This window comes from Protopterus annectens, chromosome 6.part0 (genome assembly GCF_019279795.1).
Source record: "Protopterus annectens isolate FY-2018-M chromosome 6.part0, PAN1.0, whole genome shotgun sequence".
In the NCBI taxonomy this organism is placed as follows: domain Eukaryota; kingdom Metazoa; phylum Chordata; order Ceratodontiformes; family Protopteridae; genus Protopterus; species Protopterus annectens.
The window spans coordinates 1256191084-1256214656 of record NC_056737.1 but is presented as its reverse complement, the minus strand read 5'-3'; the positions used below and the strand labels follow the sequence as shown (position 1 = coordinate 1256214656).

At 38.1% G+C, this 23573-nt stretch overlaps 1 protein-coding gene across 1 annotated transcript in view; it reads right to left on the bottom strand.

The window, feature by feature from the left end:
- Window positions 1-14871, bottom strand: part of GPD2 (glycerol-3-phosphate dehydrogenase 2) — a 2212620-nt gene extending 2197749 nt beyond the window's left edge. The window contains exon 1 of the mRNA XM_044073653.1: window positions 14758-14871. Within this exon, the coding sequence (XP_043929588.1) occupies window positions 14758-14871 (114 nt within the window). The remainder of the gene's footprint in view (window positions 1-14757) is intronic.
- Between the last annotated feature and the right edge of the window lie 8702 nt (window positions 14872-23573).

Sequence of the window (23573 nt, the reverse complement as noted above, 5' to 3'; positions counted from 1 at the left end):
CAGGGACCTCTCTTGTTTGGTATCTACTTCTCTGAAGTACAGGCTAATGAAGTTCACAGATAACTGCAAACTAGGAGCCATAGTTGAGTCCCCAAATGATGTGGACATCCTACAGAAGGGCCTCCGTGAGACAGATGCCTGGTGTCAGAGCCATGGCCTCAAGCTCAATGCAAAAAAAGTGCATTGTCATCCCCTCTGGTAAAAACTCTGTACCCATGAACTACCACATAGGCGGCAGTCTACTTAACGCCGAATATGTGATAAGTGACCTGGGGACCCAGGTGAACAGTAGTCTCTCCTTTGATGATCACATCATCACAGTAGTCAGGAAATCCTTTTACGTGGCACACCTCATCACAAAAGGGTTCTCATCTAGGAAAAAAAGAGGACATTGTTCCCCTCTACTCGGCACTCATTAGACCCATTATAGAGTACCACGCCCCTTTTGGAATGCACCTCACAAGACATCTGTAGCAGCTGGAAAGGCCACAGAAGCACCTCACAAAGAGGATTACTGGCCTCAAACAGAAGCCCTACACTGACCGTCTCAAAAAACTCCAGCTTTACTCCATAGCACATCGCCTGCTCCGAGGTGATCTCTGCCTAACATATAAAGCTATGTCAAACCCAGAGCTGTTGGACATGCTACACCTAAAGAAATTCCAATTCCTCCAAGCTACACACTCTAGGGACCTAAATCTTGTCACCACAATAAACAGGACATGCTGGAGGGATAGATTCCTGTCCCAGAGACTTCCCATACTCTGGAACAAGCTACCCATCTATGTCAAGCAAAGTTCCTCATTAGCACTCTTCAAGAAAATTCTTGATAAGTGGATGGGAAATAGGAAATACACCCCGGGGATCACTTCAGTGGCTCACTTCAGTGGCTCTACTCGACAGGGGCACAGAAAAATAACTTTCTTGGGTAGAATAAGCCAGGGAATCTTGTTGGCTAGGCTTACTTAGGCCCTTGGGCTGATAGCCTTGTACCTACCTATGAACCTATGATTTACTTGAGATGCTAACTGTGTGGTTCCAGGAGTGCTGACTTTGTATTTCTACAGTTTGTGGACTTTTGTGCTTTTTTGGTCAGATAAATAATGGTGGAAAAAAAAAATGAAAGATGTTCTTCATAATCCTCCAGTTTCGGCTGGTGACAACAATTGCTGTCACTCAAGTCTTCCCACTCTACTGATTCACTTCTTTGCTTTGTTTTTGCATACTGGGCTGATTTCTCCTTTCCAAAGAACTACTGTATGGACAAAGGGAAACATTCCAACATCTTGCTTCTTTGAGGTACGTCTGCCACTTCTTCATGCGACTGCCCACTCCCTGCATTGGAGGTAGCTGACTCTTCGAGTCTTTACCAGCACTTCAAAGCTTCAGCTGTCTCCGCAGGATCCTGGAACATTCAGACTCAGGATACGCCATATGAAAACAAGTCTGGATTATTGGCACAAAATGGCCACTTTTTCTACATGTTTTAAGGCTACAGTCCTGTTCCACATGCACCCTGCTATAATCACAGGTCCACCGCTCACTTAATCTCTACAATAAAATCAGAATTTTCACTTTCCACACATGTGGTATCATATTTCACATTTCTGACTTGTACTCTCTCTCGTGTTTCGGGAGAGAAGTCCATTTAAATAAAGCAGACCTTTTAAATCTTACTAGATCACAATCTTCTTTCTTTCTACTCTATTCGAGAGATTTTTTTCCTTCTTGCCATATTCTAAATTTATTATTCTCAGTGCAAACTTAGCCATCAATAAATCACATATGAAACTGTTTTCAATTCCACTGGAAACCCTTAAGTGCATCAGTATGATAACTCGATGATTGCTCAATGTATTTTATCCTCCATTCCATCTGGCTGATATAATCATCAACCTTAGATTGTATCTCATCCAATTTCTCAGATTTGTGACAACAGTCGATCAAGATCATTGAATTTTGGTTTCTAATACTGCTCCCCTACTCTCCATTTACTTGTTGGTCAATCACTTATGGACACCAATAACATTTTGTGTGTGTGATTAGCCATAACCGTTCTATGTTACACATCTATTTCTTTCTGCCTTTCAGTGGACCAGGCATTCAGGACACTCCTTCCCTGCCACTTCCTACCAGGTTGCAGATAAGCAGAAATTTAATTAAATTGGGTTTATTTTTTATTCTTGTATTCCAATGGAGAATGCCCATTTGGTCATTACTGGCTGCCCAAGTCTCATCAAACTGTTTAGGTAAACCAAACGAATGAGCTGTAGAAAGCACAAGTCCAAGGCTGACAATAAAAAATGTAAATTTAATGAAGTAAGCACACGCTTTCGGAGACCTCAATGGCGCTCCTTCCTCAGACAAAAAAGTTTTACATCTCTGAATAACAACCGCATTTTTATACAATCAATTATGCTAATTAAGCTCATTCGTTTGGTTTACCTGGTTTGTCATTTGTTTAGTGCTTTTTGGTTTACATCATCAAACTGGTTAATTTTAGGTGATTTCATTACCCAAATTGCTGCTACCTGTGGTAAAGGACATTTTCACTTTTAATATTTCAGCTAAAATAGTGATTGCATAGTTTGTGGTAGAACCACTCCCTTGGGTTAACTACTGCTTGATGCATTTCCTAAGAGAGCTCCCCACCTGATGAGATCTCTTGAGCTTCAATTGGCCAGGTACAGAAATCTGTAAAATGTATTGCAACACCCCTCTTCTGGGCTAGAAATCAAGGAGCCTGAATCCTCACCACTGACACTGGAGAGAGACGTTCACTTAGAACAAACATGGATACACATAGTATTTCCAGATACAGCTCTCTGCACCAAGAACAATTTCCCTTAAGAGCACACAGGGAACATACACACACAGTCCGGGGGCTGTCTGGCTGGATGGCTCTCTATCTCTCTCCAGGCCCCTAATACGACTCACACAAGAATGCTCCACAAGTACAGCACTAGTGCAGGGCGAAAAAAAAATGAAAAAACTCAAAACTGGCCAGCACAACAATCAATTAAAATATAATACTTTAATGTACAAATCACACACAGCACAAGCTGATATCCAAAATCACCATAAAGGCATACCGGTTTCGGCAAAAGCCTTCCTCCATGCCACATATAAAAGGTGAAAGCTCATTACACATATACACAATACATCTAAAAACAAAGCATATCCCCTTCTCCCAGAAAACAATCAAAACAAGTTATTCAAACCTGGGGAAAACACCCCCCCTAATCTAACAATACAGGTCTGCTCCTTTTTATTTAATAAATCATGCCAGCCAGGCTTATTAGGTCCTCTGAAACAAATGCGATCTATAGCTATAAATCTGACGATCACTATGGAATGCTGAAAAAACATGTTTATATAAAGCATTAGACATTCTCTTGTTTCTGATATTACTTAAATGTTCAAATATACATACTTTAAACTGTCCACATGTTTGTTCTATATAAAAAGCACACCTGGGAAAGGCCATTACAGATTTACTAGTTCTGCTGCCTTTGGCCAGACTATAAGGTAGTATTTCCAGATGCAGGTCTCTGCACCAAGAACAACTTCCCTTAAGAGCACACAGGGAACACACTCAGTCCAAGGGCTGGATTTCCCTCTCTCTCTCTCTCCAGGCCACCACTAAGCCTTTCCACTGGCACAGCTGTAGAGCAGAGTCCTCAGCCTAGTATTCTAAGCCAGGTCCTCCACCACCATTTCTGTATAACTAGTGCTCTGTGTCCCTGCTGTGAGTAGCTGAAACACACATTCAGATTTGATTTACACACACACACGCACACACACACACACTTTGGTAAGGCTGGCACAGATTTACTAGCTATGCCACCTTTGCCCAGACTATAAGGTAGTTATACTACCACAAGCTAACTACTCTAAGGCTTTTACAAGGGTACCCAATTATACCAAGTAAAATTAATACTAATACAGATGGTAGTGTTTGACCAATGCAGCAAGGCTTTCAGGATTAGCCACAGTGTCACCAAATAAATATAAGTACTCTGAAAGGTTAAAATATTCTCTAAAAGACCAGCCACAATGAAAACTTTAAACATGAAAATACGAAATATCTATTTACAATAAACACCAGTGTTTTAATCATAGGAAATATTAAAAATAACGCAGATGGATAGGTTCACACAGATACAGAAAACAATACATAACTAATCTCACTATATTTTCCTAACTGATGTAAAAAATTACTATTTCCTACTTACTTAATAAAGCAAGGCAGAATAAAGTGGGTGAGGGGTCCTTCTTTGTCCGGTTTAACAAACAAAGAATCTTTCGTCTTATCTAGTACTCGAACATCATTTTAGTGCAGGATTACAGAATGACATCACATACATCAAGTCATCTGACTCTGGTCCCCACGCTACCCCCCCTTAATTGAAACTAAACCAGAATCTAGCACATAGGTGTTAACACACGCACACACAGGTAGAGGAGTTTTGCCAAAATGTGTTATAGCTATAAAACCATTTCAAAACTTCCACCTTTCCAGGGTAGCAATTAGTTCACACCTAAGGACAATACAGTGGTCTCTGGCTACAATCAGAACTTTAAGATACAATCTTTATGGCCTAAACCAGATAATTTAATTTGACTGTTTTTCAAAGTTAGCTGGACTGAGATTAATCTCTTCTCTTCCAGTATCCTCTGTTACAATATATTCATTTCAACAGTTACAATGCAGTCCGACATACAGGTGCATTTCTTTTCTGTCCAGCAGGATCCACTGTTGGTACATTTTTAACACAAGCAGCTTTACAAATACATTTTCAGCACAAGCACCTGTACAAATCAATTTGATATACAAATGACATACAATTCTTTACAAAACTCCAGCTAGCTATGCTGGCATAGGTTACACATCCACTGCTCTACTTCTCATGGTATAGCTGGTAATACCTCACATCATGAAATGCATTATGCACTCCATCTCCTCCAATGAACCCCTTCATGTGGGAGTGTACTGCAAATGAGGCTAAGGCCTTGGTGAGTTTTTAGAGTGCTTGCAATCAGGCTTTAACTAATGCACTGGATCATTCTGCCACAGCTGAGGTGTATGCTCAGTTTTGACCATGATCTGACAGCCCTACTATAGTCAAATTCCAGTCCCTGTGGTAGGACAGGTGCAGTCTGGAGCATCAGAGGAATCTATTTACAGCTTTGAAAACTGTCCGGTAGCATGGGGTAAAACTCAAATATCTTAAGCTACTGCAACAGTGCTCTAAATGTTGAGCAGCTTCTCTTAATAGAAAATTAAAACCTCCACCGCAATCACAGAGCTACAAAAGTACAACATTCCACTACAAATTAGTTGGCAATAGGTTTCCCTGAATGTGTAAATACTGCATGATTAGTGAAAGGAGAACTTTCAACTAAAATGGCATCACTAAGATCTAAAAACATGCGTCTGGAGCATTTCTCCCTGGGCCTCTGATGAAAATGGGCTCTGTCCCAGTCGGACTTTTCTGGTGTGCAAACATTAAACAAATAAACTTCTTGGAATATGGAGAAGAGAACTAAGATCATTAATTTACTGAACCAATGGAGTAGATGTCTGCTACAGTTGTTCTCCAAAGAGCTCAAGGCATTCATAAAAACTACTAATGTGTGAGCAAAACTGTTTGAGAAGAACAAGAACACAAAATATTCTTGCATTTACTGAAATATTTATTTCAACTTCCTGTTTTACTACAGTGTGTGAAAAGAGGTTTTCACCTTAATGCCTCATAAGGGTAATCTCAAAGTACACACTTTGTGCTTTTGGGTTGCAGTTTTTTACAGTCTTTGCTAACATGACAGACTCCAAACTGATTTCTCTTGTCTGACTTGATATTCAGTCCTGGTTATCCAAAATAGGTGTTTAACTACTTAAATCAGATGTTGGATGGATTACAAGTATCTATTAATGTTTTATCCCAGCAAATTCAAGAGTTTCATTCACCACAGGATATATTTAATCAAAAATATGATTGAGATGAACATGCCTCAACAACCAGTTATACAACTTTGATTCCAGGAAAAGAAGCAACTGAACTTAAATCTTTAAAATCAACAATAGAGGTCACTTGTAGGAGTCAATTGCAGATATAAAGTAGACACAATTTTTGAAAAACTTCTATTCCATTTCAAACGATTTAGTCAACTGGAAAAAATGTTTAGTACCAGTCTATATTCCTGGCCTAGAGCTTCTCAACAAATTAAACAAAACAATGCTTCTATTGTTCAAATGAAAGACGTGTGTCTTAGAAAATAAAATTAACCAAGACTAGCACTTTCATGTTGTTAAAGTTGAATATGAAAACAACATTGTGTTGGACAGATATGTGAAAACCAGAATTGCCTATAAAAACAAAAAATTGAGAAAGATTACTCTGCTTATTTTAAAAGGACTGCCTACACTTTACCATCTAAATCCACTAACACTATTAAAAAAAATCTTCTTCAATATCACAACACTCTAATTCAGGAAAACAACTCTGATCTACTTCCAGTTAGATGATCACCCTGCTTAGTTCAAACACATGAAACATCTAACCCTTCTGAGATGAACTTTTCATACAGTATCATTAGGAAACGGATTCAGGCCAACAAATTAACCAAAGAATCAGGCCACAAGGGGAAGAACGAAAAGGACAGAGGCAGAACTCAAGGATGGGGCAGAACCCAAGAGAAATGTATAAATTTGGTAAGCCAGTAATTTTTAATTTAACTGCCATTAACCTTACTTCTGTTTTACATATTTTTTTTATTTAAATATTTCTCATACATAACTTGTCAAAGGGCTAATTTGAAGATGACTTTTCTAATCTAAGACTAACTAAATTAATCTGGCATATATTTTACATTATGTGAATGTTTGCACACAGGAGAAAATAAACCCTAATACCTACAACCCTACACTCAAATCCACCTTGCCAACATTTCAAAATCTCTGTGAGAGACAGACACATTGTGCATTACCAAACAAATGCAGCATGCCCTTTTATAATTTGAATTCTAATGAAAGACAGGCATTGTGTGAATTAAAAAAAAGTCTTGAATTGGGATATATTAAAGCTGATGGGGTGGGGGCTGGTTATAATGCATCATAAAGATTGCATTAATGCAATGCTTCAGATGTTGGCTATTGAAAAAGAATAAAAAGAAAGTACAGTTTTGTACCTACCATAAATGTAGATGTTCGAGTGTATACCCTGCTGCAGTCATCACACTTGGGTTATCTTGCCGTCAGGCGGTCCCGCAGTCGGCCCAAATTCCAAAGTCTTGGTCCGGTGTCAGTTGCTGTCGCTTCTTCCCTGACGTCAGTGCGCCAGGTGTATACGAGAGGCATCAGACGCCATTTTCTTCAGTTTTTCTTGCCCCAGATGTCAGGTGCCCCCTCCCAAATGGTGGTCAGTAGATAGTACCAATAATAAAAAGTGTAGCATAAACACAAAATCCCTCCAGCTATAAGTAAATACACCACAAAGGTTGTAACAGATTTAAAGGTTTTGAAAGGTCTTAGTTAGGTCAGAGGGGATGGAGGGAGGGTAACCTGGACTGCAGCAGGGTATACACTCGAACATCTACATTTATGGTAGGTACAAAACTGTACTATATTCATCGTGTTACCCTGCTGCAGTCATCACACTTGGGTAGAATCCCAAAGCTAAGGATGGGAGGTGGAGTCAAACAGGATTAGAGGAAGCTAGAAGGCCCTGCAAAACTGCAGTGGCGAAGCCAGCTCTAGTCTTAGAGTAAAGTGGTAAGTGGTAATCTTTGGTGAAGGTGTGTACTGAACTCCAAGTTGCAGCTTCCAGAATATCCTTGGTTGGCACCCCCCTGAGGAAGGCTGTAGATGTAGCTGCTGCCCTGGTAGAGTGGGGCCTTATGCTAGCAGGAACTGGTTTTCCATGGTGGGTGTAGCAAAAACGTATGCAATGTCCTATCTATTTGGAAATGGTCTGTTTTGAGATAGCCTTTCCTTGTGATGCTGTAGCATAGGATACAAAAAGCTGGTCAGATTTTCTGAAAACCTTAGTTTTATCCAAGTAGTAACATAGCTGCCTGTGAATGTCCAAGGAATGTAGGAGTCTTTCTCCTTTGTTCTATGGATTTGGAAAGAAGGTGGGTAAATGGACGGTTTGATTTAGAGCCACACTGGATACCACCTTAGGCATAAAGGAGGGGGTAGTTCGTACAGAAACTCTGTCTTGATGAAAAATGAGGAAGGGCTCTACTACCATTAGTGCCTGAAGCTCTGAAACTCTTCTCGCTGAAGTAATTGCTAACAGCAGGGCAGTCTTCCATGATATAAACTTTAAATCAGCTGAGAAAGCTGGCTCAAAAGGAGGTAGCGTAAGTTTTTCCAGAACAAAGTTGAGGTCCCAAGTAGGTGTTGGTGCTCTCCTGGGAGGCCTAATGTTTTTGGCCCCTCTGAGAAACTGCCTTAGTAGTGGATGTGAAAATAAGGGAGGATCCGTGCTGTAGTGAGCTGAAATAGCTGAGGCGTGGATTTTACTAGATGAAAAGGAAAGCCCTTTGTGTAACATCTCAGTTAAATATTGCAGAATCTGAGGTATGTCAGGCTGAAGGGTATTTTGGCCTTTAGCTTGGTTCCAGGTGCAAAACCTTTTCCATTTGTCTGAGTAGGCTTTCCTGGTTCTGGGCCTCCTGGCCTCCAGAATAACATCCATAACAGCTTGTGAGAGAGGAGCTGGCTGGTTACTTAGGTGATTTGCCATGCAGCCAAGTTTAAGGTTTTGAGCTGGCTGTGTAGAATCTGATTGTCCTGCTGTGTGAGCAGATGGGTAATTTGTGGCAGAATCCATGGTGGACCCTGTGCCATATTCCTTAGTAGTGGGTACCAGTGCTGGCGTGGCCAGTCTGGGGCAATGAGTATCATTCGGGGTCTCTCCATCCTGACTTTCAGCAGCACCTTTGTGAGAAGGGGTAATGGAGGAAAGGCATATACTGTCAGCATTTTCCAACTGAATGAGAGTGCGTCCACTTTCCAAGCTTGATGATGAAAAGTCCTCGTGCAAAATGTTGTTAGTTGATAGTTTTGGGGGCTGGCAAACAGGTCTATGTCTGGGAGCCCCCATTTTTGAGTTATCATTGCAAATACTTGTGGATCCAGTTTCCACTCGTGGGGAATCATGATGTTTCTGCTTAGGTCGTCTGCCAATGTGTTCTTTTTTCCTGGCAGGAATTGAGCTTGTAATTGAACTTGGTAAGCCAGTGCTGTGTTCCACAAGGTCATTGCTTGCCTGCATAGAGGGTAGGAGTGTGTACCCCCTTGCTTGTTTATGTACCACATTACTGAGGTGTTGTCTGTCCATATGATAAGCTGTCCTGGATGTAAGAGATCCTTGAAGGCTGTCAGAGCATTTTGTACAGCTAGCATTTCTTTTTGATTGCTGTGCAGATTCCTTTTATCTGCAGTCCATATGCCTTGAATGCACTGTCCTGCCATGTGTGCCCCCCAGGCATAGTCCGATGCATCTGTTGTCATAGTTTGCCTGGCTGGGGATAAGGTGAAAGGCTGACCCTTGTTGAGGTGACATGCCTGTGACCACCATAGAAACTCCTGTTGAAGTCAGGGAATGAGAGGGATCATTGTTTCCAAGCTGTGGCTGTGTTGAGTCCATACGCTTTTTAGGTACCATTGTAATCTCCTCATATGCAGTTTTGCAAATGGTATTAGTAGTATGCAAGATGCCATGTAGCCCAAGGCCTGCAGACTTTTTCTTGCAGGAAGTTGGGTCTTTGTTGCCATTGCTCTGAAGTATTGAGTTAATTGTAGTTGTTTGTCTGGCATCAGATAAGCCATCTGGGCCGTTGTATTCAAGCTGGCACCCAGGAATGTCATATTTTGTGAGGGCACTAGTTTTGATTTCTTTTCATTTACTGTGTACCCTAGGCAACTTAGAAGATGTTTTACAAAAGCCAAGTGTTGTAAGAGAATGCCCTTGCTTTCTGCTTGGATGAGGCAGTCGTCCAGGTATGGGTATATTTGAATTCCTCTTTGTCTGCAGTATGCAATTACTGGTGCCAGGCATTTTGTGAAGATGCTGGGCGCAGTAGATAAGCCAAAGGGCAGTGCAGAGAATTGGTAATGGGTTGAACCTACAATGAAACTGAGGTATCTTCAGCAATTTTGTCTGATAGGTACATGCAGGTATGCCTCCTTGAGGTCCAACGTTACTAGCCAAGCTTTCTTGCCCAACATGGGAAGAAGCTGCTGTAGTGTTAGCATCTTGAATTTGGGAACTTGCAAGAAGGTGTTTAAAATTGAAAGGTCCAGAATGGGTCTCCAAGCTTTGTCATTTCTGGGGACTAGAAAGAGCCTTGAGTAAAATCCTTGGCCTTGCTCCTGTGTAGGTACCAGTTGAATGGCTCTCATGTCCATGAGAGCTGTAATTTGTTTTTGTGCCTCTGCCCATTGATTTTGTGGCAGGTTTGGCATTCCTTTTATCCTTGGCAAGGTGTGGAAATGGAATCTGTATCCTTGTGAGATAATGTCTAGGACCCATTTGTCCTTTGTGCGATGCGCCAGTTGTCTGCAAACAGTGCTAATTTTCCTCCCAAGGGAGCTGCCAAGAGTGTTTTGCTTGGCAGTTTGAGGTTTAAGTCATTGTGTTTGCCTTCTAGTAGTTTGGGGCCTATCTTCTCCTCCCTTCTGTGTTGCAGTGCCCCATTGGCGAGGTTTGCAAGGGATTTGTGCTTGTCCTCTGCCCCTTGGGTGCCTGTATTTACCCCTCTGTGATCTGTCAGAAGCTGGAAAGGACCAATTTTTTGTTGGCCAATTTCTGCTGAAGCGTGGGGGCTGTACCTGTAAGAAATCTTTGACCATCTGCATAGATTTTGCCTTATCCTCCATTTTCTTTAAAACCTCCTCTGCTTTAACCCCAAGTAAGACATCCTGTTGTAAGGGTGCATCTAATAACTTTGCTTTAACATGATCAGGTAGAGATTGTTCCTTTAACCAAGCATGTCTACATATAACAGACCCAGTAACAGCTGCTCTAGAGGAAGCTTCCAAGGCATCAAACCACATTGTAAAGTATGTTTGCCCACCTGTTCAGCTGCATGCAACAGATCCTGCATTTCCTTGAATTCAGACTGTTGAGGCTGCGTGCCCATCTTTTGTTTTATTTGAGACATTAGGAATTGCTGGTATTTAAGCATGTGAAATTGACAATTTAGCGCTCTCATAGCTAGAGTAGCTGAGGTGTAAACCTTCTTCCCCCATCTAGTGCTCTGGAGTCCCTTTCAAAGGGTACAGGATTTTTAGCCATAGAAGCTTTAGCCCCTTTGGGACCCTGGGAGATTGTCTCTGGATCAGCAACAGGGCTTTTGTATAGGAATTTGTGTGAATCAGGCACTCTATAGTATTTACCTGGTTTGGCTGGAGCAGGAGGTAGAGAATCTGGATTTAGACTAGATTCTAAGAAAACATCATCCACAATGTCTAAAACTGGGGGGGATAGCAAGCGGTCTGTGCTGGGGGGTAAAAGAAACTCTCTGAGCCTTTTCTTTGAGTCGGAGAAGTCCTGTCCTTCCCAGTGAAAATGTTCCCTCATGGCATGTAAGGTTTCCCCAAAGGAATAATCTTCAGGGGGAGAAGCTGAGGGAATGGAGTCTTCAGCATCAGAATCTTCATAAGGGGGAAAGGAGTAGACCTGTTCCTCAGAGGAGCCTGAGGAAACAGACACTTGATCAGAGGAGTCATAATCCTCCTCTTGTCTAGGCCTTTTGTCGGGGGGGGGGGGTTGGGAACCCCTGATCAAAGAAATTAAATCTTCAGTCATTTTAAGCATCTGCTTCTTAGGCATAGGGCCTTGACCTGGAGACTGAAGTGGAGTCTTTTTTGGTTTTAGAGGAGTCTTGAGCTTAGCATAAGATTTTATGGTGAGAGTAGTCAATCTGAAGACACCTTCAGAAACCGAAGGTTTTTCTACAGCACCGGCTTCTCCTACTGCAATTTCGTCGGTAGGGCCTAAAGAAAATGGCTGCGTCGGCCTAGAACTCTCTGCTGGAGAATCCGAAGCGGTCTGGGGATCCAATTCAGTGGTAGCCAGGGGCTGCGTAGGCGCCTTACTGAAAACCGGAGAACCGGCGATCGGCCCAGCCGAGGGCTCGGAGTCTGGCTTGGATCTATGCTGCCTATCTTTATCTTTGCGTTTTTTATTCACGCGGTTGCTCCGACGGCATAGTGTAATTAAATTTCCTACCGAAGTAGTGACGTGCAAAATCAAAGCGTCGCTTTATAGTTCGCTTATTGAACCTAGCACAAAACCGACAACCAGTGACGTCGTGGTCTGGGCCTAGGCAAGGTATACAAAAAGAATGAAAGTCCTTATGAGGTATTTGCTTCCCACAAGAAATGCAATTGTTAACTTTTTCCGACATCGGACTGAGGCAAGAAAAGGTTCCCCAATGGGGTACTTAGCTTTGAAGACTTTGGACTGAAAATCTCAGGTGTCGGCCGACAGGCACTTGCAAACTGCTTCTGCTTCGGGCACCGCGCGGCAAGAAAGACTAAAGAAAATGGCATCGGATGCCTCTCATATACCCCTGGCGCACTGACGTCAGGGAAGACGCAACAGCAACCGATGCCGGACAAAGACTTTGGAATTCGGGCCGACTGCGGGACCGCCTGACGGCAGGATAACCCAAGTGTGATGACTGCAACAGGGTAACACGATGAACATGTTCCCCTTAGTTTTCATTCACAAAACATATCAGGGGGCAAATATTAACTGATTTACTTGTACAATACCACTTGCATGTCAACCTGTATGGATTTATGAACATTTCTGCATAGAGATTAACTTCATAAAATGTTGCCAATCCAACTTTTAGGCAATGGCCTCAGCCTCAAATTCAGTAACTGAAAGTATTTCATTCTGTATGGAAAATGCTGTGTACCCAATCATGCAGACAGGTTTCTTAGATAAAGCAAGTTATATAACATTCAAGGCAACAAAGTTTTTGCATTTTCTCATGACATTACTTCCTTATTTACAAGCATTCCTATGACTGAGAGCATTGATTTACACAGACAATATCTTACTGTCTATACTTGTTTATCTAATACTGACATTAACATATTAGTATTCTAATGCAGTTGGATAAGAAAATAATGTTCTATATTTAATCAAGAGTACCACCAACTGAAAGGGATCTTTGCTACTGTACCAGATGTGTCAAAACAGATTTATCAACATTCTCAGTACACATGCAATTCCCCAGGTGTTGTGTATTTAGCACTATGTATATCCTGTATAGCTTTCTAGTAGTCATTCCAACACACAAGCATTTTTTTATGCATTAGATATTTAGTCTTTCAGTATGCAGTGGGGGGGGACTACAAGAACAGACTGTGGCAAATAAGGCTCCAAGCAGACAAAAAAACAGGATTAAATGATGTAACTAATATAAAATGTTAAGCTCTAAACTTATTTATTCAATGGAACTTTGTATTCATTTTAGAGACATTTTTATAATTATTAAATGGATTTAATTTACATATATACACACACACACACACACACACACCTTTTAACTGATTATGTCATGCGTTTAAATCATGTGATTTTGTAAAGTGAATATGTATCAGTTAGTTTATACTAGCAACAAGTCCCACGATATCTCTGCATTCAAAGATACTTACTAGTAAGACACAAAAATACAAGGAAATTCAGCAAAAAAAAAAAAAACTCTTGGAGGAATCACAAAGTCAGCAAGACATACAATGGAAAATCTTCCAGCTATAACCCTAAACTTGTTTGTTTCAGAGGCTGAAAACAATAGTAAGGTATTACAATCAGAAAAAAAAGAAATTACTGTCAATTTAATATGCTATTGATAAGTAATAACGTGATCCTCTAGCCAAGACATAGTTAATGTATTTGTGTAAAATAAAATTCTACAAACTTTACAATAAGCAAAGTCATGTATAAGAAAGATATAGAGACAAGGCAATACATTCGTTATATAACTACAAATATGACAATTGTTACCACACATGTTGAATTACAAAGTCAAGTTCCATGGAACTAGACAATGTACCTGGTGGTTTAATGTTCAGAAATCAAGGAAAACCTAACTACACCTTGAACTGTATAAAAAAATGCTAGCATGCAGACATATTTTTAACTAAAGAGAGCAACTACAGCAGCACTTTTCAGAATGGGGGCCAGGGTCAGATCAGAACAAAGCAGCTTTGGACCCATCCAGAAATTCGATGTAAAAAATCAAGGACAGTATCATAATGGAGCTTATCCAAAATGACGCAGGGGTCCTGCTTCTGTTAGGGAATGCTACTGGTTTGCTAAGGAGACATCTTTCTGAATTATATGGCGTTCTTTAAAAAGGAAACAGCAGCACTTCATGAAAAGCTAACAATACATGCTGTTTGCCCTAATCTTGCTAAAGCATCCAACACAATTCGGCATAATGGAACAACTGATAAATTAAGGAAACTAAACATCAATCCATATATAATTCAACGGGTAAAATACTGCTTAAGCAGCAGCACACTGCAAGTCTGGCTAGGAGATCCCTGCTTATCCCAATAACAGTTACCAGCAATGTCCAACAAGAATTTGCATTCGAGCTACTTATTCTCAGACTATACTTCTTGGATACAAAATTAGGATTGTGACTGCAAACTGGGTGATAGAATTACTTCAGTAAAAGATGTATACATTACCCAAGATAGACTATAGAAAAGACGCATACCTGGTGCAGTGGTAACTTGTTACCTTTAATGTCAGTAAATGGGTAAGACTTGGCAAAAGCAGTGCATCGATTCTGATTATTTATGCTATGAACATTTTGTTTTGTAAACACCATCATTAAAGACCTAGGGACAAAATAATTTAAACTTTGACAAGTGTACACCTCCCAAAGACAGAAAAGCATATTGTGTAGCCAGCCTAGTTCTACAGAACCAAGTCTAGTCACATCAGTGAGCTCACTCGACTTCCTATAATTTAATGGTTTAATCCCCTACTGAATACAAAGTTATCCTCCCTGCGGTGATGTGTGCTTCTTCCAGGTTCTCAAGTTTCCTCCAACATTCCAAAGACAAGTGGTAGGTGTATTGGACACTCTAAATTGGCCATAGGCGTGAGTGTGCGCACAAGTGAGTAGTGCGAATGAACTATCGCGGCAGGGCTATTCAACCAGCAGTGTAAACCTTGGCTTGAGATGACTGTCACTGCGGAAGTGACACCCCAACCCCATGTGCAAAATGGGAAAAGGGGTTGAGGATGAATGGCTAGATGGATAAATGGATCAGTGTTCTCAGGGTTTATGGGGACTTTACATTTTGCCAGGTTATTATTTAATGGCAGGAAGTTAGCCTCTGAATAGGTACTGAACATTCCAGGGATAGCTGGGATTACAGGTTTTATTTTTACTTCAAGGGAGTCAGTTTTGTGGCCTGACTTTACTACAGGATATTACACTAGAAGGTGTGCAGCACTCTCCCATATTTGTGAGGACCAGGTCCAATATGTTTGCGCCCTTGGTCAACATACTGACAATCTGGGTCAGGTCTTGCTGATAGCTGATCTTTTTGGGAAACAACTCTGTCACAGCACTGTTGCAGTTGTTACCTTGAAAATTACTGTCCTCTAAGAATTTTGTAAAACTTCTCAGCAGGATTTCTTTCACACACAACTTTACAATTTTCTCTGCTACAGCTGTTAAGCTAAAAAAGCCTACAGTTTTCCAAATTCTTCCTGCTTCCCAACTTGTACAAATCTACCAGACTTGCTGTCCTCTAGTTTTTTTTTTTTTTTAATTCTTCTGACTGGCTATTACCTACTGAAGGCATCTATTAGTTCAGCCACTGCACTTGGCAGATTCCTGACAATTTTCAAAGTTGTACTTTCCCTCTCCAAGTGTATGCAGTGCCTTCTCCTACTTCATTTCTATCCAGGTGTCTGTCTAATGCTTTCTTCACTCTGCCCTTTCTCATTCTCACAGCTTGATGTCCTCTCCTTGCTTCCTTTTCTACAGGATAAAGCAAAGCATTTATTCAGAATCTCTGCTTTTCCTAGACGTCTGTGATTGGATTTCCATTTTTGCCTACCGTGGTTGGATCTGTTTGCTCCCTTCTCTTTTCCATTATTCACAAAAAAAAAAAAGCAATTGCTTCCTTTCCCAATTCCTTCTGCTAACTCCTTTTCCAATTGTGCCTCTGCCGTCTTCATCAACTTTGTCATCCTTCTGTCAGCCTCCTTATAAAAAGTCTCCTCCATCCTTTCACCCCTTCTTTCAGTCTCCTACAAGCTCTATTTTGTTTGCCCTTATTTATGCCAAACTGGTAGCACTGCTAAAATGGGGGAGCTACAGCCAGGTCAGACAAGAGGAAATTACAGAAATAAAGACAAACATCCCTTGCCTATGTGCAAAATGGGAAAAGGGGTTGAGGATGGATCCCTTGCTACTGAGGATGCCAATATCTCAGTGAAGGTACTAGCTATGACGATACTGAAGTATACCAATCAACTTACAAAAGTGAAGGCTATGAAAAACTACTGCTGGATGCTGAACACCTTCACAAAGGGAGTGTGAATGAAAAAATAAAAATCAAAAAGTACAGATGTATTCTAACATTAAGAAGATTTTCAAGCCAGATTGAGATTTTTGCCCCAATTCAAGATGAAGTGGGAGTGGGGAAGCCTTATAATGGGTGTTTAGAGCATTGCTCAGTAACTTAAAAATTAAAATATTAAGGAGCACCTCTACGACAAAAGAGGCTAAGGCTGAAAAAGGCACCTAGTTAAAGCTCCCTATTATCAACATTTTTTTTACATTTTACAAAAATCCCAATAGCCAAGGACTGCCAAGAAGAAGGAAGATAAAATAATGCTGTCATGATAAAATTAAGAAAATGTGGTTATTTCTTATCACTTGCTGATGACTGCAAGCTAATTCCAGAGAGGATGGATATTGAAGGAGATGCTTGGTAGTGTGGTAAAGAATACAAAAAGGAAGAAGACAGATCAGACAAGAGCAAAGATGGCAGAAAAACAGATGGGGAGAAAATAGTTCAAGTGACAGTAAGGGTGGTAAAAAGAGGATTGAGAAAATGAGATGTGAAGAAATTAACAAAATTGTGACGACCGTGCCCTGGCCCAGCAATCAAGGAGCCTCAATCCTCACCACAAACACCAGGGAGGTCGTCTCATAGAAGAGAAAAGGATAACTAATACACACAATAAAGTAAAATTTTCCTTAAGTGCACACAGAGATGACAGTCAGTCTGGGTCTGGTTGCTCCCTTGCTCACCAGGTCCCCAATAAGACTACCCACTGGCACAGATATAGGGTCCAGGTCTCAGCCTAACTGGGCAAGCTAAAACATCCAGTACACTCTCTGTCCAAGTAGCTGACACAACATACACACACTTTGAGATAAGTATTTATACAACTTCACAGACACTCCTGGGAAAGGCTGACAGATTCTCCAACTGTGCCCCTTTACCCAGACTATACGGTAGTAATTACTGCCAACACCCAGTTAATAATATAAGCTACTAAAAGCCCCTTAAAATGGTGTCCAATTATTACTGTGCAATATTAATATCCAATGGTAGTATGACTAACAGTCAAGGCTTACTTTAGAGTGGCTGATTACAATAACCTCTATAACTATGCAATGTACTCTAGAGCTTATCTCTACACAAATCTGCCACAGACAGAAGGTTTTAAAAAATATTTAATAATAAATAATTAAAACACAAGACTACTACACCACAGAGATATCTAAGAGTTCAGAGATCAAACAGAAACTTAAAATAATACAGTAGGACAAATCTGATTTCAAAGAAAAATACCTAATTAATACTTACTAGCTTTAACTATTCCTACAAGAAATCACAGTGCTAAAACTTACACGTGAGCACAATGCAGAGTGCTGGTAAGTTGGATATCCAAAGTCAAAATGCTTTCAGTCTCTTGTGAGAAATAGTATTTAAACATTACTAACAAACATGTTTGCTAAGGCCCTCCCAAATTACATCATTTTGACACTTAGGTTTTCCCAGTATTCGTAAAACAGCATCTTCTTTCTCAAACTGCATTATTTAGCAATCTAACACCGCACAGAAATGTACAACAATACAAGACATTTCATATGTATATGCTAGCAGAAACCAGAGCAATAAAGCACCTTCCACATCTAAATTCTAGTCATAAACTTTACCTTAAACAATGGGGATGAAATCTTCATCCAGCCGTCCTGGCGCCGAATTCTAACATGAAAGGGTACAACATGTTCACTGGGCCATTAGAGTGCAATGTTGTCACAAATTTTGCAGTTCCACATTTCACAGTATTCTTTACACTCAAGAAACATGCCTGTATTTTACATTTATTTACAAATGCCAGAATTATATATCAAATTCTATTTGACTAGGCTGGCAGCCTTCGGCCATCTCTCCCCGATCAAACAGAAACTTAAAATAATACAGTAGGACAAATCTGATTTCAAAGAAAAATACCTAATTAAAACTTACTAGCTTTAACTATTCCTACAAGAAATCGCAGTGCTAAAACTTACACGTGAGCACAATGCAGAGTGCTGGTAAGTTGGATATCCAAAGTCAAAATGCTTTCAGTCTCTTGTGAGAAATAGTATTTAAACATTACTAACAAACATGTTTGCTGGGTCCCTCCCCAAATTACATCATTTTTGACACTTGGGTTTTCCCAGGCAAACAAACTGCATTATTTAGCAATCTAACACCGGCACAGAAACTTACAACAGAAAACATTTCACATGTATATGCTAGCAGAAACCAGAGCAATAAAGCAACTTCCACATCTAAATTCTAGTCATGAACTTTACCTTAAAGCAATGGGGATGAAATCTTCATCCAGCCGTCCTGGCGCCGAATTCTAACATGAAAGGGTACAACATGTTCACTGGGCCATTAGAGTGCAATGTTGTCACAAATTTTGCAGTTCCACATTTCACAGTATTCTTTACACTCAAGAAACATGCCTGTATTTTACATTTATTTACAAATGCCAGAATTATATATCAAATTCTATTTGACTAGGCTGGCAGCCTTCGCCCATCTCTCCCATATTGTCACATCTCTTCACCCCCCGGGGAACTCAAGCAGGTTTTTCAAGTGCCCCTTGAAAAACATTACTTGAGAGTGTCAGTTCTATCTGGGTGTACCTCACCCCATTCCCTGTCTTGAGAGCCCATCTGCATTGGCATTTCTACTCCCACTGTGGTGCTGCACAGACATATCATATGCTTGCAACCCCAGACTCCATCTTAGCAACTTGGCACTTTGATGACTGGCTCTGTTTAACCATGTTAGAGTGTAGTGATCTGTCATCACAGTGAATTTTCTTCCTTACAGATAAGGCTGAAGTTTTTGTAGTGCCCACAGTATTGCTAGACATTCCTTTTCTACCGCTGCATAGCATTCCTCCCTGGGTTGTAGCCTACGACTGAGATAAACCACTGTATGCTCTTCTCCCTCTGAAGACATCTGGCAAAGTACAGCCCCCACCCCATAGTTTGAAGCGGCCACCTGCACAACATCTTTTTTTCCAATTTTGAAAAATTTTTTTTGCAAGGGGCCCTTTTCCTTCCTTTTTTAATTTTAAAAATTTCTTTTTTTTTTTTCCCAAAGGGTTTGCCCCTGTCAAAAAAATTTGGTTTTTTCCCCTTAAAACTTTTTTTTGGGCCCTTTCCCCCCCATTCCCCACAGCCTTTTGTTTTTTTTTTTTTTTTTTTTTTTTTTTTTTTTTTGTTTTTTTTTTTTTTTTTTTTTGTTTTTTTTTTTGTTTTTTTTTTTTTTTTTTTTTTTCCCCCCCTCCCCCCCCCCCCCCCCCCGGCACCCCTCCCCCCCCCCCCCCCCCCCCCCCCCCCCCCCCCCTTTGCTTCCTTTTTTTTTTTAAAAAAAGCATTTTTCAGAACTTTTTTTATTGGAGGAAAAAAAGGGCCAAAGGTGGGGACCTGGCCCCTTTTTATTTTTCAAAAAAAATTTTTTCCCCAATTTTTAAAAAAACCCCCAAATTTGGCCTTGGCCAAAAAGGGAAATTTCTGTCATTTAAAATTAAAGAATTTTTTCACTTCTTTAAATTCCAAGAGGCGGGTTTTTTATGAAAATTTTGGTAGGGGGAAAAGGGGGCAAAAGAAGGTAGAAGGGGAAAATTCAGAAAAAAAGGGGGAAAAATTTCCAAGTGCAAAAGGGGAAAAGGGGTTGGGGAAAAAGGGGAAAAATTCCTTGGGCCACTGGGGCCCAAACCCAAGGGAAGGGTCCCCAAAAAACCCAAGGGGTACGAAGAAAAAATCCAACACAAAAGTAACTTTGAAAAATACGGCGGGGTCGGGGCCCTTCCAAAAAGGGGGTTAATAAAAATAAAAAAAAAGGCAGATTACCCAAAAAAGGGTTTTAAAGCCAAGGGCCCCAAATTAAAAATCCAGTAACCTTTAAGGGGTTTTTTGACACCATAACAAATTTAAAATTTTTAAAAAACCTTACAAAAACTCCGGGGAAAAAGGGCCCAGTTTAAAGGCCCCTTTCCCCCAACTTTTTTTAAAATTTTTACTCCCAAAAAAAACCCAAAGGAAAAAAAAAAAAATTTAATTTAAAATATAAAATTAAAAAAGGGTTAATTTTTATTTTGAAAAATATTAAAAAATTCCAAAGGGTGGATACTAAAGATTTTTTGGAGTGGGTTAAAAAACCCAAAAAGGAAAGACTCAGAAAACTCAAAAAACCAAGGGAAAAAATTTAAAAAAAATTTAAAAATTTAAAAATAATTAAAAAAAAAAAATTTTTACATCCCGGAGAATCAAGGGAGTTCAAATTCCCCACAAAACCCCAAAATTTTCCATAGGAAGGTCTTTTTCAAAAAAAATCCCAATTTTCCCTTTCCCCGGGTTTAACTATTCCCCCCCGTCCCCGGGTTAAAAATTTCCCATGGAAGCAAAAGGGCCGGGTTTCCCCCTAATAAGTTAGAACCCCCCAAAGTCAAAATAAAACCCCTTTGAGAAATATTTTAAACTTACAAACCCCCAAACTCTTCCCCAAGGGCCCCCTTCCCAAATTACATAATTACCCCCCACCCATTTAATTTCAGTCAAAACCCCAAAAGGGTTCCCAAATTTAAAACGGGAAATTTATTTAAGGAATCTAACACCGGCTTTTACCAACAATCCCCAAAATTTCAATGAAATTCTAGAGAAACCAACAAAAGCCCCCTTAAATTTAAAAATTTTTAAAAAATTTTAATTAAAAAAAAGGGGCAAAACTTCACCCAGAGAACTGGAAATTTCCCAAAATTAAAAAATACAAACAGGCTTTTCAAAAAAAATTTTAAAATTTAATTTTATTTTTTTCCAAAAAATTTCACAGTTTTTTTTACATTAAGAAAAAAATCCCTGTTTTTAATTTATTTAAAAAAAATGCCCAAAAATTATTTTTAAAATTTACAAAAACCAGCCTGGCCCCCCCCAAAATTAAACAGAATTTAAAATTTTCCCCCAGTAGGCTCCTGATTTCAAAAAAATTTTTTACCAATTTAAAAACCCCTCCTAGTTTTAAACTTTTTAAAAAAATTTTAAAGAAAAATTTTTAACAGAAACCAGGGGCAAAAAAGTTAACCCAAAGGTCAAATTTTTTTAGTTTTAAAAAAGGGGGTTTTTAAACCCTTACCAACCCAAAAAATTTTCGGGAAAATTTAAAACATTTTACTGGGCCCAAAAAAAATTTGAAATTTTTTTGAAATTCCATTTTCAAAAAAAATTTTTTAAAACCAAAAAAAATTTTCCTGTATTTACAAAATTTAAAAACCCAAATTAATTAAATTTAGTCCAGAACTTTCCCAAAGCAAAAGAAACTTACCAGAGCCCTTAATTTAAAAGAAAAAAAACATGTTTTCTTTCCCTAAAGGAAATTTTGCAAAATTTGAGCCACTTTTAAACATTTAACCCAAATCAAAAATCCCTTTATTTTTAAAATTTATTTTAAAAAATTTCCAAAATTTTTTCCCCCAAATTCTTTTTTTGACATTTGGGTTTTCCCCCCAAAGGCAAAAAAACTCTTTTTTCCCAATCCCCTTTGAAAAATTCCCAAAAAAAATTTCACGGGGTTACCCTAAAAAACCAAAGCAAAAAAGAACCCATCTTTTTGGCATTTTCCCTTAAACTGGGGTGAAACTTCATAGTTGAAACCCCAAATTTTTAAACTTGAAAATAACTTGTTACGGGGCCTTTTGTTTTCCAAAATTTGAAGTTCCTTTTACAGTGTTTTTCCTAAAAAAAGGGCCTGAAATTTTTTTAAAATTTGAAAATTATTTAAAAATTCTTTTCCCGGCGGGCCTTGTTTCCCCCCTTGTACATTAGAAAAAACCCACTTCCCTTTCTTTTTAAAGGGCTTTTAAAAATTTTTACCCCTTTTGTTTAACCCCACCTGCAAAACACTTTGGGGTCGGGAAAAATTACAAAAAGGGGCCCTTCCAAAGCTTCCTTTAAAGTTTGAGTGTCTGTATACAAATTTTTATCAGGGCCGGGTTTTTGTGGGTCTGTGGGGACACCTTTTACTAAAATAAAAAAATTTTTTTGTAGTAGGGAAAAAAGTATCTCTTTTTGGAACTAAAGCAGAATATTTTTCCACAAATTTTTTATTATTAAAAAATTTAAAATTTTAATTTAAATTTAATTTAATATTATATTTTTTTGTATTTAAATATTATAAAAAAAATTTTTTATATTGTTTAAAATTATTTTAACATAACATTTAATTATTTTAATTTATGTTTATATAAATATGTAATAAAAAATTTTATAAAACAAAATATATATATATATATTAAATATATATATATTTTATTTTTATAAAATATATAGTATATATAAAAAAATTTTATATAAAATTTTTTATTTATATATAAAAAATATATTTTAAAATTTTTATAAAAAAAAAATTTTTTATTTTTATAATTTTTATATAAATAAAAATTATATATATACAAAAAAACATATATAAAAAATGTATAATAATAATATTTATATATAAATATTATATTATTAAAATTTTAAATATAAATATTAATATAAATATATATATTATATTATAAAAAAACATATAAAAAATTATTTTTATATAAAATTAATATAAAATTACATAAATATTTATATGTTTAATTTTCTATATTTATATATATAATAAATATATTAATTATATATATATTATAAATTATATTTTAAAATTTTAATATATTAATAAATAATATATAAAATTTAATATATTATATATATATATAATGTATATAATAATTTATATATATAAAAATAAAAATTTTAATATTAATATATATAAAATTTTTATATATATGTTATATATATATTTATATATAAAATTAAAATATATATATATATATATACATAATTTTATATATATAAATATATTTTAATATATATATATTAAAAAAATATATTATAAAATATATATTTTTTATATATATATATTATATATATATAAAATAAAAATATATATTTTTTTATATATATTT